Raw genomic sequence first — 14,560 nt, forward strand, 5'->3', positions numbered from 1 at the left:
GCAGCTTCCTGAGGAAGCAGCTCTCCCAGGCCTCTTCCATCTCAGCCAGCACAGGAAGGGCTGGGCACGCTCTGTGTGACCATGGCCACTCTCCCTGCCCTGGTTCCAGTGTCAGGAATCACATCCATGCCCACGCCCTGGGCGCACAGGGCCTGCCCACCTGTCCCTGACCCCTGGGCCTTGGCACCTGCTGGCCCTCAGCCTGGAATGCTGAGACTGGCTGACACCCACGTCTCTGCTCAGAGGCCCACCCCTACCCCACCTTCCCATCACCTCGTGGCTTCCACCGGCTGGAAGCAACTTTGTTTTCGCTTATACTTCAGAATCCACCTCCCCCAAAATAACAGCTACCTCTGTCGTGGCCACCAGAGAAGCCCAACCCCTGCAGGTGCTCGAGAGCCAGTCCTGGCTGGCACTGCAGGACACTGATGACAGGAACGCGTTGGCCCAAAGGCCTGAGGTGGGGAAAGGAATTGGCTTCCAGAGGGCCACCTGGCCTGGAAGGTCAAAGGGAGAGGAAGGCACAGGGCTCACTGAGGCCCTTCTGGGGCCAACTCTCCCTGTGGCCACCAAAGCCCTCTGTGTAGGGTGATGAGGGTCCCACGACAGGGGTGGAAAAATCAGAGCTCAAAGAGGGCCAGGGGGCTTCCCTAGGGTCCCAGGGAACTAGGCAGGGCAGACACCCACCTGTAGATGGACATAGTCATAATCCTCCATCCAGCCCCCCTCGCTGTTCTCGTACTGCCCATCTGGTGAGTCCTGAGAGGTAAACTTGGGGGGTGAGGGCAGGGGCCGGGACTGGATGCTGCTGGCCTTGTCGGTGGGGTTGGGATGCAGGGGGCCACCCCCCTCAGGCCCTGGGACAGGGGCCTTGGTCCGTCTGAAAAGCAGCGAGGCATTGCCATGCAGGAAGGAGGCCAGCTGCTTGGTGTCCTCGGGCACAGCCCGTGAGCAGGCTACCAGGCGGTCCAGGTCTTCAGGAGTGACCCCAGGGCCTCCTCGGCTACTGTCAAAGGCCTGGCCGTGGGCCACCAATGCCTGGTACACATCCTCCATCTTCTGCAGCTGTCGGCTAAGCTTGGCATGCAGTGTGCGGTCAGAAGTGTGGGCAGCGTTGCCCACGGCACTGCGGGCAAATTCCAGCAGCTCGTGGACGGCCCCCTGAACGGCGGCCATGGCAGCCCGCAGGTCCTGCACCGGGGGCTCTTGAGGCTCGGCGCTGCTGCGCCAGCCCCCACACCCACCAGCACTGCCTGCCACATCCAAGAGGTGGGCTACAGTGGCACTCACAGCCTGCTGCAGCCGGGTCAGGGCCTCCACGGCCACCTCCAGCTCCAGGGGCTCGCGGCCCGGCACCGGCGCCTCCAGCGAGGAGGCCGACTGGCTGCTGCGAGTGCTGCCCGTGCTGGAGGCAGACAGGCGCTTGGCTTCAGCCGGGGCTTCTCGCTCGGCGGGTGGGGGCACCACGTACACCCCGTCGTCAGCCACGCTGGTGTCGGCCACCTCAGGAGGAAGAACCCGCTCACGAGGCACGTCGTAGAGGGTGTCGGGGCCAGGCCGCCGCAAGCCAGGGGGCACATCGTAGAGGTCGGGAGCCGGGGGGGGCACGTCGTACACATCCTCAGCCGGCGGCGAGTCTGGGGGTGGTGCAGCGAGGACCAGCGGGTGGCGGGTTGGGTCAAAGGGCTTGGCCTTGGCAAAGGCAGGGGGGACGTCATAGGTTTCTTCATGCAGTAGTGAGCTGTCAGGGACATCCTTGCTCACCGACGGAGGAACATCATACACCTGAAGGGCCAAAAGGTGGTCAAGGCCGCCCACCCACCTGCCCACCAGGAGCCCAGGGACAGGACCCAGTCACGTACACAGACACAGCCTGGGTGCACACATCCACCATCATTCTTATCCACACAGGTTATAGTTAGAGCCCAACTCTGGAGCCAGACCTGAGCTCAAAATCCTGGCTCCATTGCTTACTAGCTGTGTGACCTAAGGCAGGTGACTCAACCTCTCTGTGCCTGTCTGCTCAACTATAAGACGGGTGAACTTCCTCACAGGTTTGTTTTGAGGATCACGTAAGTTAGTTCACTTACTTAGATCAACTACAATACCAATACCATCACCATCACCTCCGCCATCACCAGTCCACTACCACCATCACTATCATCAATCACACCATCACCACCACCACCACCACCACCACCGCCACCGCCGCCGCCACTGCTGCTTGTGTATTCACTCCTCTGCAGCAGGTATGTGGTTGAACTTTTTGTGTGTTATCAGTCAGGGTGACAACATCCTGGTTTGCCTAGGACAGTCCTGGTTTGTGCCTAATTCCCTCTCATAATTATGGATCACTCCTCTTTTGCTCTTAGAAGTGTCCTCGTTTCGATAATAAATCCTGTGGTCACCTTGCTGATACCCTGTGTGTCCCTCTCAAGCACCCCTGAAGAAGGCCCTCCAAGGAGCCCTTTTACAGCCTAGAAAGCTGAGGCTCAGAGAAGCAGCTATCACACAGCGAGAGAGAGACAACACTGGGGCCTGGAGTCAGGTCTCCCGATGCGCCCTGCCCTGCAGACATGGACGCCATTGCAGCACACACTCACAATCACACCTAGAGCCCCAAGCTCTGTCAGGACTCAGCCCACGAGGCCCCAGCATCCTCCACTGCTCACCGCGTGGTGGCTGGATGGTGGCAGGCTCTTTTCCACGCTGGGGGGCACGTCATACACGTCCAGTGATGGGTCCCAGCCATTGGGACCCTTGACAGCCATGGGAGGTGTGTCATATACCTGGGGGCAGAGACGGTGCAGTGACACAGGTGCCAGGGCCTTCTGAGGAAATGGAAAGAGCGGAACTCCACAGCACCCACCCCAGGACCCCCCTACCCTGGCCATGGCTGAGGAAGCCCAGCTCTGTGAGCAGGGTCACCTGAATCACCCCCGCTCCAGCCCCCACACCTACCTCCTGGCTGTACTGGCTGGGAGGCAGTCCTCGGACAGGTGGCACATCGTAGATGTCCTGGGGCCCTGGGCCCAGCAGGTGGCGTGGGATGTCGTACTCGTCCTGCTCAGGCTGGGAGGCCTCAAACACATAGCCCTGCCCCACTCGGGTGGGCACCACCACCTAGGGGCAGAGGGTTGACTGTCACCACCAGCTCTGGAGGCCAGGCTCCAGGGTCCACCCTCAGGTTCTCTAGGAGATTCCACTCCCCTGAGATACAAAGGCAGAAGCTGGGGCGTCCCCCAAGGGTGGGCCCAGAGGCCACTCTAAGGCAAGGGCATTCTCATCCTCTTGCATTCCCTGACCTCTCTTCAATGAAATGCAATGCCAGCGGAACACTAGGACCCCGAGGGTTTATTCAGAATGGTGGCTCTAGCCCATTCAGAATGGGGTCTCTACAGCTTGATGACCCAGAAGGTTTCAGAAGAGGATGCGTATGGGCTGATGGAGGGTGGGCCACCCTTTAGTGGGGTGCCCCTGCCTCAGGACACCTCCTAGCTGCACCCTCTTCAGAAAGGTCTGCCAGCAAGGACCTGCCCTGACTGCAGGATCCAGGAGCTACCCTGAGAATCCAGGACAAATGGAGGTGGTGGTGCCAGGCTGCGTCTGGACGAGGTGGCCTACAGGAGATCCCAGGAACCAAGGCCTGGGGCCTCCAAGGAGTGGCCTGGCAAAGCAGCAAGCAGGTCCCCTGCTGCCCCTCCCCAGCATTTCTTGGGGAGACTCCTGAGGATGGGGACCGGTGGGGATACTCAGACCTCAGGGCCAGTGCTCAGGCAGATGGAAGGACAGGGTGTGGACCCCACCCCCCACTCCCACAGGGCCCTGAGACCACCACTCACCCGAACAGGCAACATTGGCCGAGAGAGGAGGCCAGTCCCTTCCCCTCCTCGGTGCCCTTCCCCTGGCCCGGGCTGCAAGCTGCCCACAGCCCTTCCTGGCGGCACCCTCTCCCACCGGCAGTGCTGGGCAGGCAGCCTTCTGCCCTGTAGGCACCCAGCCCATGGGAGGGCCAGCCTGTGTGGGGGTCAGCCCTAGGGAGAGACTGGAGGGATCTCCTAAGCCAGCTCAGGGCACGCCTCCCCCACAAGACTCTCTGCCTGTTCTTCTCCCACAGAAAGGCCTTTTGTTTCTGAATCAAAGGGGATGTCTGGGACAGGGTTGACTCAGGCCCTCCCCACACATATCCCTGGGGGCAGCAGGGCTGAGGCAGGGCCCGCCCTCAGGCTCAAGGCCCCCAGAATCCTGTGTCCCTGCTTGTGCCCAGCCCCCAAGACACTGACAGCCGCCAGGAGCAGCGGTATCTCCCCAGAAGCGCAGGCAGCAGCACTTTTCCCATCAGCCCAGAGCTTGGCAGAGCCTCCTGCTCCTGCGTTCCCTGCCGCCTCCCCGGCAGCCAGCGTAGCAAAACAACCCTGGGCTCTTGGGCAGGCTCCCATGAGCTGCTGGGGCGTGCCTCTGTGGGGATCCCCCGCCCACTGCCCCCCACCCCAGTGTGTCTGGGAGAGAAGTTGGCGGCCCTCCCCAGACTCATCTCCCTCCTTGAGCCCCAGACTTGAGTCTCCTCCAGAGCTATTTTTAGATACTGGAACCTGCCAACAGCAGGGCAGGCGGGCGGGCGGGAGCTGGCGGGATGCGGCAGGTTGGCAGGGCCCTGAGGCAAGGCCTGAGGTGTCTCCAGGCCCCGCAGCCTCCCAAAGGCAGGTGGGGGACTGGCCTCCTGAATAGGGGAATGGATTGTGCACCCAAGCCCCTCCCAGCCTCCTACAGATGAAAGACGACAGACAGTGCAGGCGTAAGGGCTCTGGGGGCTGCACCCCAGGCCCTGGGCGCTGGGCAGCTTGCCACTCCTGTGGCTGAGTTGGTGACAGTAAGCAGCCAGATTGGCCAGCAAAAGTTTTTCTGGTAGAAAAAAAGCAGTATGGCAGCCGCCAGTGGGGAAAGCTCAATAGGAAAACTATCTCTCCAGAGAGCTGCTAAGCCTATTAATAACAGGCTGCCCTGCTTCCCACCTGGGGCCCCACTAGCAGGACTTGGAGGCTCCTGGGAATGAAGGACACAGCAAGTCTGGGAGGAGACACAGACCCCAACCCAGGACCCCCACGCTCTCCCACACATACATCTCACAGTGCAGAAGGCAGACGCACAGAGGCAGGGCCCCATCCGGGAGTCTGCAGAGCAAGAGGGAGACATGAAGCTAATGGCTACCAAGACCCAATGAGATGGGACAAGCCTCTGCCCGGTTTTGTCTGGGTGCCCAACCACCTCCAGGCAGCTCTACTGACAGTCTCGCCATTCTGCAAAGGGTCACTGACCCACATGTGACCCAGGCTGACTGGCCCTGGTACATACTCGCTCCACCCTCACCCTCCTATGAGGCACAGAACAACACTGGACGCTGTGGGACACAGCAGGTGACCATCTGACCTCTCATCAAGAGGGACACACCTGACATGAGCCCCCTGGCCTCTGCCCCCACCACGGCCCAGTACCAGGAGTCTGAGACAAAGCTCTCAGAAGCAACAGGACCGAGCTCAGCTGTGTCCCCCAAGAGCTTGCCGCAGCACCGCAGCTGTTCCCTTAGGCTCAGCTGTGGTCCCTGGCTCAGAGGCGCTCCCCCAGGAGTGACCTCACAAAAACACCACCCCCATGGCCCTATCTACTTCTTCCCTCAGCTTCCTAAAGCCATACCCCAGGCCAAAGGGTGCTGGTTCCAGGTAACTGACCCCACCTGACTGCTGACCTCACTCACCCTGCAGAGTCCTGGGTGCCAGGGTCCCCCCACCCCACTAAGGTCCCGGCAGGGCTCCTCCATAGCCCAGCCGACCTCTGCCCCAGAATCAGGAGCCTGTATCCCAGACTCCTGAGGGGAAGGACGAGGCTTATGAAAGCAAAGCCTTGAAATGTGGGCACAGATGCACGCACACCAGGAGCTCTACCCCCTCACTGTCTGTCAGAGACGCACACCGTCAGAAACCACCCAGAGCCCACCCCACGGGAGGGGCCACAGGGCAAAATCCAAGGCAGCAGTCACAATCATGTACAGGGACCCAAAAGTGCTTTTGATACCTGATATTGGATTTACAATCTCAAAATGCAAAAGTATCTGTGTAAATCTGTGCAAGATGAACAGAGTATGCTAGACAGAATATGCCCCATTTTCCCAGTGATTACCTCTTATCGGGGCATCTTATGTCAAGATCTTTTCCATATATTAAGCATTTTCTATGACAAACAAGCATCGCTTTCACGATGATGAAATAAACGTAGATGAAATCAAGGCTGCCCAGGCTGGGATCAATGAGGCTTCTTGGGGGAGGGCAACCGAGCCCCAGCCAGGGGAGGCCAGCAGCAGTCTGGAAGCAAGGCCCTCGAGTGCAGGGAAACAGAAGCAACGACCAGAAGGGGGGCTTGAGTCCACAGCCCAGCACGGTGGCCTCAGTGCTGTTTCCCGGCCCACAGGGTTTCCACTGCCTAGCCTCACAGATGCACCAGGACAGGCCTGACTGCAGACTCAGGAAGGGAGGGAAGGGAGGGGAAAGGGTGTGCCTCCCGGGGGAGTGGTGTGCAGAGCACAGACTGACTGTGTGTGTTGGGGGGTGAGCTATGGCCTGTCCCAAGGCTCACCAGCTAGGCCCTGCTCTCTGCCACCTCCCCACAGGACTGCTCCCCAGGCAGGGCTGTACTCCTCCCACTACAGCTACTTGGGAGCCGCCTTAGTCTGGGCTATCCCAGGCCAGCAGGGCAGGCTTCTGCCACCGGCCCCTCACTGGCCAGGCAGCTGAAGGAGCAGGTGGGGCAGAAGTGGAAGGCAGTGACCCAGAGTTCACTGATGGCGAGTCTCCATGGAGCCCCACCTTCAGCCCGCCAAAGACCTCTGGGCAGGTCTCTTGGCTGCCCAGCTCCACCCTATGGGCAGGGGCAAGTCTCCCACCTCAGCCCTGGGCTGGCTCTGAGGACGGAGGCTCAGTGCTATGCAGTGAGTGTCCACTTAGTTACTGCCTCTCCAGACACGGGTAGCCCTGGGTTACATGTGATGCAAACACGAGGCTGGGCATGGGCCAGGGAGGCGGCCTCCAGCAGAGCTCAGCTGCTGCGCCCACCACACGGACACCTGTCCTCTCCTACCAGGGTCTCCGAGCCGCACACCCCGCTGCGCTTCCCTCCGAGGAGGGAGGAGCTGGGGAGCTGGGGCTGGGAAGGCTGGGAGGGCCTCCCCACAGGTGTGGGCTGTGTTTCTCAGGGCTCTCCTGGGTGAGCTGTAAAGGGTGAACAGGGAGACAGTCCTCCAAGTCCATGGGACTTCTGTTTCTGGGCCTCAGGAAACGCCACTCCCCAACTCCTGAAGGGACATGTGCATGGGAAGACACAGACCAAAGGGGAGAAAATGCTGCTCCTGACTCAGCCCATAGCAGCCAGTGGGCCTGGCCTCCTGCTTCGGCTCTGCCTCCTTCCTACAGGCAGACGGACTGGGGAGGGTGTGGGTGTAGAGCCTCGTCCCCTGGCCCAGCATCCCACTGGCAAAGCTCACCAGGTGCTGGAACCAGGGTCTCTCAGGGCGACCCTGCGTTGGCAGTCCCACAGGCAGTGTCCTCCCCACGGTGCAGGAGTCACAAACCCATCGCCCTGCGAGTGCCCACAGGAACCCCATAAGACGTGCCCCACCTCCACCCAAGGGGCTGACATGTACCCCCTGGGGACTCAAGGGAGCCCCCAGGCACACGCAGCAGCTAGCCTCTCCCCTTTGTCCCTACCCCCATTCCTGCTGGCTGGGATGCAGACATGGCGCTGAAGTTCACACAACTGCTCCAGCCGAGACCCAAGTCCTACATTGAGGGGGTCAGAGCAACAAGATGGAAGGAGCCGAGGCCCCGCTGCGCACGGAGGTGCCGTGTTGGCACCGCACTCCTCTCCCGACTGAGGCCTGTGAAGGGACCAGCTCTCCTCTCCGTCAGCCCATCCTTCTGGGCTGCTGGCCTCTCCCCCCTAACTGCTGAAAGCCCCCACGCCCGACTCCTCCCCTTCCAGTGCCGCCCAGCACGCCGCAACCTCCCTCCCTCTTGCGGCTCCCTGCCCCAGCCCGGCCCCTCAGGCCTCCCCGTGCCCTCCACTCTGTGGGCAGAATGACTTCATTAGGACAAGGGTTGGGCAGGTCATGCCTACTCAAAATCCTCCATCTTCAGGAAAGCAACCAGTCTTAGGTGGCATCAGGGCTCTGGGAGTCTGGCCCCAGCCTGCTGCTCTGGCCTCCCCAGCCAAGCCCCATCTGCCCACCACGTTTCCACACCTCCAGGTGTCCTCTGCTAGTGACACCTTCCCACTAGGGTTTGTCTGCTGACAAGACACCTCATGGTCTGAGGCCAGCTCAGATGTCTCTTCTCTGAGCTGGCCCAGCCTGTTCACAACCCTCAGCAGCAGCAGAATGAACACATTCCCCAAACACTCACCTCCCACCTTGGCCCCAGACCAGACAGAGAGCCACTGCTGGAGCCCTGGAAAACCCAAGGGTGCTTAGCTGGGCCCAGAAACCCAGGTCTGGGTGAAACCCACCAGGAGGGCTGCCCAGCCATGCCAGGGTGGCCTTACCTTTGCCGGTGGCTTGGTCCCTTCCCAGCTGCGAGCATCCATGGATGGAGGAACCTGGTAGATGTCATGCCCTATCCCAGCAGAAGGTGGCACCTGGTAAATATCCTGGGTGGAGTTGCCAGGCCCTGGAGGCACCTGGTAAAGGTCTGGGGCTGGACTGGGGAATGAGTGATGGGGCATCTGCTTTGAGAACGTGGACGTCTGCTTGGCTGGGGGAGACTGGAACTGTGGGCTGGGCCCAGGGGCTTGGTAGAGGCCCTGCTGGGTCTTGCTCAGGGTGGGCACCAGGTAGACATTGTCAGGCTGGGGTGGGTAATTGATAGGCAGCATAGGCGTGTACTGGGCAGTCGGGTTGTGAAGGCCAGGCTGGGGCGGGGCCAGGGGGGCAGGGGGGCCCGGGCCGGGCCCCGCAGGCTTCTTTTCGTGCATGCCCACCAGGATCTTGAGGCGGTTCCCAGGCACAATGCCTTGGCGCCCATGCAGTGAACAGAGCCACCAGCCGTCCAGGCCCTGTGTGTCCCGCTCCAGCACTGTCATGATATCGCCCTTGCGGAAGGAGAGCTCATCCGGGGACTCGGCCACGTTGTCATAGAGGGCTTTGGCCAGCACATTCTGGGGAGAGAGGACACAGACAGGCATGAGAGCAGGAGCATGTGCGAGGGGTCTCAGTGGCCTGTCCAGCTCCCACGCTTCTCCAGGTCAGGGGAAGCGTCTGCCCTTAGCACTGGGAAAGGAACTAAGTGGGGTTTGGCACAATCCTGGCCCCTCTGTCCCTCCAGCCTCCAGCAGAAAGACCCAGCTGATCCCAGAATTTCCCGAAAAGGGGCCTGGACAGCACCTCAAAATCCTCTCAGCTGCAGCTCCCACCTACACTCCGGGGATGGCACTCAAGATACTCGTAACCCATCCCCAAAATCAGACTGCAAACTGGGCCAGCACTGGGAGAGTGGTGATAATGACAGTGACAGCCACCACGCTCTGTGAGGAAAACGGATGCACGCCCTCCCTGCTCCGACTCACCAGTCCTGCTGCCATCAGCCAAGAGGACAGCCAAAGACAGAAAGGGGAGGGGACACAGGGACAAAACAGCCATCATCTATGTAAAAATCCCAACACACTAGTAGAACCAATAACCAACAAAAATGAAAAGTCATAGAATAGGTGTCACATGGTAACAACAAAAGCTACAAGTTATCCAAAGAATGAATCAAGCAAAGACTGAAGAGACCTCAGAGAAAGAAATGTTTACATTCTGTCAAAGGGCTCAAGGAGAAACACCAGTAAGGGGGAAAACTACCAAGTTCATGGTGGGATGACTAAGTGCTATAAAAAAACAATTAGCCCAAGCTTAGTTAATAAATTGCAATTACAATCAAAGAGACAGCAAACATTTTTGTTGTTGAGGAACCTGATCAAAGAAAACGAATCCCTCTAAATTAAAGGGAGAAATAGAGGTCCACAAATAATCAGATTAATTCTGGGGGGAAAAATACAGCAAAGGGGCACTCCCTCTCCTGGCCATAAAGACGGGCCACAACTCCAACCAGTGAGTAGCATGGGGACCAGAAGCTGTGACAGGGCTCAGGCAAGGCCCTGCTCTGGGGGAAGCTGGTGGATGTCCCAGGTGGTGCCTCACAGCAACTGTGAAGAATGGGACCGAATCACAGATGATATTAAGAAAAAATTCACCCTGTAGGAAGGAAAATCCGTTTGGACACTTGCCTCATGTTATAAACAAAGGGCAATTAGAGACCTAAGTGTGAACTAATAAAATACAAAAAAAATGTGGGAGAATATCTTTGTGACCTTGAGATGGGAAAAAAATAAAATAAAACAAGGAACTAGTATAAGTAACCATGGACATAGACAACAGGGTGGGGACTGACTGTGGGAGAGAGGGGCGGTGGGTGGGGCAGGGGAGAGCTACGGGGGAGAAATGGGACAGCTATAATAGAACAATTTAAAAAAAAAGAAAAAAGAAAATCACAAAAAACAAAGACCCCAAACGCATAAAACATCAGGTGACGACAACAAAGACAGAGTGAAAAGTCACCAAGTGACAAGAGTGATTAATCTAGAATGTGGAGGCACTACTACAAATCAGTAAGAAAAAGACAGGAACACCAACAAAACATGAAGAATGAGTTTTCCAAAGGGGAAAACAGAACGGCCAAGACCATCACAAAGAAAGCTCAGGGCTCCAGTCAGCTAGCAAGGACACACACGCCACCATGCGTGCCAGCAGGTGCCCAGGGCTCTGGTGAGGCCTCTTGGCCACACCCTCCCGAGTTAGTATAACAAACGGGAGATCTACAGCCTAGAACTCTTTACTGTAAATATTATAAACATCTACAAAACAACACTATGTATTTTTCACAGACATTTACCCAGGGAGATTCCAGACACATTACATCAGCCATGGGTGCTTCTGGAAGAGGGACGGCAATGAGACAGACATCAGGAATAAATGGGAAAAATAAAGCAAACAAAGAAGGACAGCACCCAACCCCACTCTTTGCTGCTGCAATTCTCCTGTTAATTTGCACAGCCACCCAGAAGTGAGCACCGATTCGGGGTTCCGTTAGTCAGCAATCCCTCCCAGAGCAGGGACATGTGCTCCACGTGGCCTAGGCCCAGGAGAGGCCCAGGGGAAGGCTGTGAGGTCCGAGGCAGAAGGACCACAGCACTGGTGACACTGAACCGCAAGCCCAGGACCTCACTGGAGGTAGAGAATCCAGGGGCAAGGAAGCCTTGAGCTTTCAGCCCTTGGCCCCTGATGCCGCTGCTCCCCTTGCACAGGGGCCAGGCTTAGGCTGCGCTCAGAGACATCACAGAAGGTCACCCGGCTGGAGGGCCAAGGTCAGTGCCAAGGAGCTAAGGAGGTGCCTAGGGGAGAGAAGGTCAGGGCTACGTTGGCCTTCCAGGGCAGCAGAGCTTGGCAGCAGAGGCCCAGGCTGCACACACAGGGGTAAGCCAAGTCTGGAGAGGACAGCGCCAGGCTGTGCGCTCCAGCCCCATCAGCAGAGCCTCAGCTCTGGTAGCCCCGCTCTGAGTCTCCTGAGGTCTGAAGGCAAAGGGTCTGCTCTAGAACCCTCCCTTGGGAATGGGACCCGAGTTCTGGCCACCCACTAGCTGTGTGACCTTCCCCACCCGAGGCCAGTCTTGTCCCCAGGACTCCATCTGCAAGGAGCCCAGCAGGAGCTGGAATTCCAGGCAGAAGGGAGAGCTACACCTCCACTGGCAGAAACAGGAAGTGGAAGCCTGGGCCCTGGGGCAGAGAAGAGTGAGGGCAAGGCCTCATCCAAGCCCAGGAGGACCCAGCCTCCTTTCTCCACACCAGTCTCTGGGGCCAGCAACAGCTCCTCTGAGCTCCATCTCCTCTACCCTGCATGCCATACTGAGGATCAGGGGAGAGGACTGAGCATCGTCAGGTCCAGAAGCATGTGCTCCAGGTCACAGGACTACATGCTCAGACCCCAGGAGCACCAGCTTGGAACCCATTTCCTCAGTGCAGCTCAGAGCCCCGGGAGCCCAGAAAGGGCCAGAGGCAGGAAAATTGGGAGCCAAGAGGAGACAGCCCAGGGCAGGAGCCAGCCCAGGCAGGCAGCTCAGATTTCAGGGAGGGCAGAACTAGCAGAGTCCCCAGCACTGAGGTGAGTGCAGGGCAGAGGCCCTTGGAACTGCTGAGGGCTGCCGGGCCATTATCAGCTCCAAATGCATGGAAGTGTAGATTCTGCCTTCATAGAGCGTCACTCCAACTTCAGTAATAGAGAGATGGTAAGAATAACAGTGTTAATGCTTGAGATGATTGGGAGATGTTTTCTCTTCCTGATTTTCAGAGTTTTTCAATATGTATTTAATGAGCATTTTTTAGCTTTGGGGTTAAAAAAATACACATCCTGAAAAAGAAAACAGTGGACTACCTCCCAGGCTCCGAGGCAGGACAGGACAGAGGAGGCTGAAGCAAGTCCAGAGGCCAGAGCGCAGGGAGAAGGAGGAGGGCAGGGCTGCTTTGCAGCCCACTAGGGCTCAAGGGCCCCATCCCCAGGCTGCCTGCAGGAAAAGCAAGTTTCCCAAATATGGTCTGCAGCAGGCCTCAGGCCTCAGGGAATCACATCCCGTCAGAGGGCGGGACACCAGGTCTCCTTCCCCCAGTGACCCCAGAACAGAGCCACCCCACCAGGTCCCCCCAGCCCCTGCCCTGGTGACCACAGGAAGTGCCAGCAGAGTGAGTCACAGAAAAATTCCCCTCTGGCGCAGTCAGAGGGGGCGGGCTGCAGATAGAGGGGACTGCCCCTAGGAGGCCCCTTACCTCACAGGAGGAGGGCAGGCAGCCCAGGAAAGGCTGGCAGATGGGCCTCCACCAGGCCCCACAGACAGGGCTGGGCACTCAGGGAGGCTGGAGCGCACTGAGGGCAAGGTCCAGTGGGGAAGGGGGAAGGGAAAGCAGAGCGAGTCCACCAGTGCCCAAGAAGCTACTGGGACCTCCTGTGCAAGAGTGGCCAGCCCCCACCCCCATGGAGTGAGCTCACTGAGCAGTCAAGGCCAACTGCGGCTGCAACTATATGGTCTGTGGTGTCTGGAGCCAGGCTGGGAAGCACCTCTCGGGCTGGGCACGTGGCAAGGGGCGCCTGGCACCAGGAGCTCCTCGCCTGCGTCAGCTGGTGGCCCTGCCTAGATCCCTGGAGGCAGCCTCTCCACAGAGCAGCCCTGGAGTCCTGGGCACTGCTGGCGCCGGAGCACTCCAGCTGCCCAAGCACCCGCCCCTTTGGGCCTCTAAGCCACCCCAGCTGCTCCTGAGACAAGCTCCTCCTTCCTTCTCTCTCACTCAGCAGCAGCTAGGATCAGACTTAGGGGACCTCAGGCAAGTCCCTTAGTTTTTCTGAGCACTCGGTCCCCTGTGCTAAGATGACAGTCCTGGATTCATAGGATAGTTCTCTTGTTAAACAAAAGATTCTTCTGGCTCTGCTCTCTGCCAGGTGCTGGGCCAGGCTCTGCATGATGACCCAGGCCTAGTTCCACCAGGCCACTGTCCACAAGGGGCTGACAGTCCAGAGGGGCAGAGACAGAGTAAACAACTTGCTAGGGCAGGGGGCAAAGTGCAGTGCCAGAGTGCAAGCAACAGCTGCCTGGACCATCCGGCTGGCCACGGGCAGATTGAGAGACTTCTGGCCAAGATGGAGGCACAGGTAAACACGTTTCCCCTCTGTGCACAACCATAGCAAAAATTACAACTAAACTACAAAACAAACATCATGCAGATTTGTCAGAAAATTGAGCTGTATGGAAGTCCGGCCACCAAGGATTTAAAGAAGCCACATTCATCTAGATGGGCACCTTTTCTACACTAGGCCAGGCTGCTAAGACAGGGAGTCAAAGAAGCTCTACCTGATACACAGAAAGAAACACAGGGAGGTTGCCAAAATGAGACAAAGAAGTATGGCCCAAATGAAAGAACGGAACAAAACTCCAAGAAAAGAACTACACGAAATAGAGATAAGCAACCTATCAGATGCAGAGTTCAAAACACTAGTGATAAGGATGCTCAAAGAAATCATCAGGTACTGCAACAGTATAAAAAAGACCTAGGCAGAAATGAAGGTTGCATTAAGTGAAATAAAGAAAAATCCACAGGGAACCAACAGCAGAGGGGATGAAGCCAAAATTCAAATCAACGATTTGGAACATAAGGAAGAAAAAAGCATTCAATCAGACCAGCAAGAAGAAAAAAAAATTCAAAAAAGCAAGAACAGAATAAGGAGCCTCTGGGATATTTCCAAATGTACCAACATCCAAATCATAGGGTTGCCAGAAGTAGAAGAGGAAGAGCAAGAAATTGAAAATTTATTTGAAAAAATGACAGAAATCTTTCCAAATTTGGTGAAGGAAATAGTCATACAAGTCCAGGAAGCATAGAGTGCCAAACAAGCTGGACCCAAAGAGGACCACACCAAGACACATCATAATTAAAATG

General features: G+C 57.7%; 1 protein-coding gene across 2 annotated transcripts in view; it reads right to left on the reverse strand.

The window, feature by feature from the left end:
* The window catches only part of BCAR1 (BCAR1 scaffold protein, Cas family member), a 37,780-nt gene that overhangs the window by 3,818 nt on the left and 19,402 nt on the right, over nt 1-14,560 (reverse strand). For both annotated transcript variants that reach the window (XM_090259748.1, XM_090259747.1), the window contains exons 2-5: nt 8,587-9,198; nt 2,962-3,123; nt 2,673-2,789; nt 688-1,785 (exon numbers count right to left, since the gene is read on the reverse strand). In XM_090259748.1, the coding sequence (XP_090115874.1) occupies nt 688-1,785; nt 2,673-2,789; nt 2,962-3,123; nt 8,587-9,198 (1,989 nt within the window). The remainder of the gene's footprint in view (nt 1-687; nt 1,786-2,672; nt 2,790-2,961; nt 3,124-8,586; nt 9,199-14,560) is intronic.

The sequence above is a fragment of the Furipterus horrens genome, unplaced genomic scaffold, assembly GCF_987537825.1.
Source record: "Furipterus horrens unplaced genomic scaffold, mFurHor1.1.pri manual_scaffold_13, whole genome shotgun sequence".
Taxonomy (NCBI): domain Eukaryota; kingdom Metazoa; phylum Chordata; class Mammalia; order Chiroptera; family Furipteridae; genus Furipterus; species Furipterus horrens.